Here is a 3,347-nt window from a genome sequence, read left to right as displayed (position 1 = left end):
AAATGTTTCAACAAACAGATGCAGCTCTGGAGACACTTACTCATCTATGCCAAGAAATTTAGAAGACAGATACCTGGACTGCTGACTGGAAGAGATTCATATTTGCACCCATTTCAAAGAAAGACAATCCAACAGAATGTGGAAATTATTGAGTGATATCATTAATATCACATGCAAGTAAAATTTTGCTGAAGATATTTCAAAAGTATTGCAGCAGTTTATTGACAGGGAACTTATAGAAATGCAAGCTGGATTCAGAAGAGGATATGGAATAAGGGATATCCTTGCTGATGGATCTTAAGTGAAAACAAAGAATACCAGAAAGATATTTACTTTTTTTCTTTAACTATGCAAAAGCATTAGACTGTGTGGACCATAACATATTATGGGTATCATAATGAGAAATGGGAATTCCAGAACACTTAATTGTGCTTGTGGGCAATCTGTAGATAGACAAAGAGGTTGTTATTGGAACAGAACTAGGGGATACTGCATCACTTAAAATCAGGAAGGGCATGCATCATGTTGTATGCTTTCACCATATTTATTCAATCTGTATCCTGAGTAAATAATCCAAGAAGTGGGACTATATAAAGAGAAATGAAGCATCAGAATTGGAAGACTCATTAACAACCTCTGATATGCGGATGACACAACCTTCCTTGCTGAAAGTAAAGTTGGCTTGATGTACTTACAGATGAAAATCAAAGACTAAGTCTGCAGTATGGATTACACCCCAACATTAAGAAAACAAAAACCCTCACAACTCAGCCAATAAGCAACAGCACGATAAATGGAGAAAAGATTGAAGTTGTCAAAGATTTCATTTTACTTGGGTCCACAATCAACACTCATGGAAGCAGTAGTCAAAAAAATCAGATGTTGTATTGCCCTAGGCAAAACTTCTGCAAAAAGCATCTTTACAGTATCGAGGAGAAAAAATGTCACTTTGAAGACTAAGGCACATCCAGCCCAAGCCATGGCATTTTCAACACTTCATATGCACATGAAGGCTGGACAATGAATAAGGAAGACTGAAGAATTGATGCCTTTAAATTGTGATGTTGGTGAAGAATGCTGAAAATACCACTGACTGCCTGAAGAACAAAGAAATTTGTCCAAGAAAAAGTGTGGCAGAATGCTCCTTAGAAGCCTTAGAGGCAAGAATGGCCAGACTTCGTCTCACCTACTTTGTTCACGTGGTCAGAAGGGGTCAGTCCCTGGAAAAAATATCATGCTTGATAAAATGGAGAGTCAGAGAAAAAGGGGAAGAGCTTCAACGGGATAGATTGGCACAATGGCTGCAATGACGGGCTTAAATATAGCAAGGATTTTGAGGATGGCAGGGCAGTGTTTCATTCTGTTGTATATAGGGTCACTATGTGTCAGAATCTGCATCCTAGATTTCTTGTTTAATTTCTTCTATATCTCAAAACAGATTGGCTTTAGAGATACTGTGGTAATTAAATTTGTATGTCAACTTGGCTGGGCCTGGTTGAGTGGCTGGACAACTGGTGGTAGTTATTCCCCATGATGAGTCTGGCAATCAACTCCATGGTGGGATCTACCACAAGCAGCTGAGTAGCTGCCTTTGGGATGCAGTCTGCTTCCTGTATATAAGGAGAAGTCTTGGGGATAGTATCTAGCCTATGGCACACCTGGACCCTGCATGTAGCCGTGTCATTGTTCAGCAGCCTGCCATGCTCTGCCAACCTTGGGACTTTCAATGGACCTAAATTAATGGCCTGCCATGTGGTTTGGTAACATCGGGACTGTGCCTTTTACTTAACCTTGGGTTTGTCAGTCTCAGCAGCCAGCAGCTGTCTGAGTGAAGAAATGCCTCTAGCTCCAGTGGGCCGGGAGCAGGAGGCAGAGCTGAACCCCAAGGCTGAGGGGCTTTCACCCAGCCCCTAGAGCCTGGCACTTTGAACTTGGACTTAAGACTCCAAACTGTAAGAATAAACTCCTGTTTGCTAAGATCATCCCATTTGTGGCATATTCTTGTTAGAGTGGTACTAGATACCCTAGACAAATCTTGTCTAATTAACATAACAAAAGGAACTCATTCTAAAATAAGATCATAACCACAGGCATAGAGGCTAGGATTTACAACATATATTTTTTGTAGACACAATTTAATTTTAAGAATGCTTTAAGTTGGCATGTTGTTGTTGTTGCTATATGCCGTCAAGTCAGAACCAACTCATAGCAACCCCTCCTTGGGTTTCTGAGGCCATATCACTACAGAAGTAGATCACCCAACTTTCCTTCCAAGGAGTGGCTGGGGGATTTGAACCGCCAACCTTCTGGTTACCAGTTAAGTGCTTTAGGCACTATGCTACCAGTGCTCCTTAAATTGGCATAATGGAGGGAAATTACTCTTCATCTTTCTTTTGAATTTATTTTTTTACTATACTTCATGACATGTTATTGAGGTTCAGTGCCTATAAATTTGACCTGTATATAAATTCTAATCTTCCTATAATCAAAGTATGCTTTCACTCATATATGTCCTTCTTTATCCAGAATTCCCCGATACTGCTTCCAAAAATTTTATTTGGAGATCATTAATAATATAAGACATTATTTGATATGCACAAGAAGAGTAGAAACCATCAACAGAGAATAAAGTACACATTCCTCAAATATAGCTTGGGTAGTGAAGAATAAAAACTATGCAACAATGAACTACAATTTTAAGTGGAGAAAGTTTGGCTCTAAATCATGTTCTATCAGATGTAAACACTGAAAACTAAGAATTGAGAGTTGTGTTAGCTCAACAATCAAAATAAAGTTGGAAGCTACATTGTCTAGATTCAAACCTCACTCCACTGTCCAGCGAAGGTGCGACATTTCACAAGTTGCTGGTATCTCTGTGCTTTACTCCCTTCACCTGTAAAACAGAAATAATGAAATAATATGTCCTTTCAGGTTGCTTTAAAGATAAAGAATTTAATATTTTGTTAAATTATTAGATGCAAGAACCCAATGCCCATAATAAGAATGGTTACATTTATTATAATTATTGATAGTCAGTTTCCAAGAGATAGTTTCAGTTTTTCAGAAATATTAATTCAAATTTTTAAATTACTACTAATAAGGTTATACCTTGTATTAAAATATTAAGTTCTTTTGCTGAGTGGTTGAAATCATATCACCGCTGTGGATGACAATAATTTTCTTATAATGATTAGAAGCTAGGACAGAGAGTTCTAAATGTTTTTTAAAAAGTTCTAAACATTTCTTTAAAAAGAATAAAAGGAATAAAAAATATTTAACAGCATCAATAAAATAAGTCCATGATGAAAGGAAATTGTTAGAAATAAAGTAGGTTCTTGGTTAGGAAA

The 3,347-nt window shown here is 37.5% G+C and overlaps 1 protein-coding gene across 1 annotated transcript in view; it reads right to left on the bottom strand.

The window, feature by feature from the left end:
* LOC103210911 (olfactory receptor 4C11-like) overlaps positions 1 to 2,853 on the bottom strand; it is a 9,809-nt gene extending 6,956 nt beyond the window's left edge. The window contains exons 1-2 of the mRNA XM_007956824.1: positions 2,828 to 2,853; positions 643 to 665 (exon numbers count right to left, since the gene is read on the bottom strand). Coding sequence (XP_007955015.1) covers positions 643 to 665; positions 2,828 to 2,853 — 49 coding nt within the window. The remainder of the gene's footprint in view (positions 1 to 642; positions 666 to 2,827) is intronic.
* Between the last annotated feature and the right edge of the window lie 494 nt (positions 2,854 to 3,347).

This window comes from Orycteropus afer, unplaced genomic scaffold (genome assembly GCF_000298275.1).
Source record: "Orycteropus afer afer isolate SDZICR_OR568_19922 unplaced genomic scaffold, OryAfe1.0 scaffold00666, whole genome shotgun sequence".
Classification (NCBI taxonomy): domain Eukaryota; kingdom Metazoa; phylum Chordata; class Mammalia; order Tubulidentata; family Orycteropodidae; genus Orycteropus; species Orycteropus afer.
This window is presented reverse-complemented; position numbering and strand designations above follow the sequence as displayed.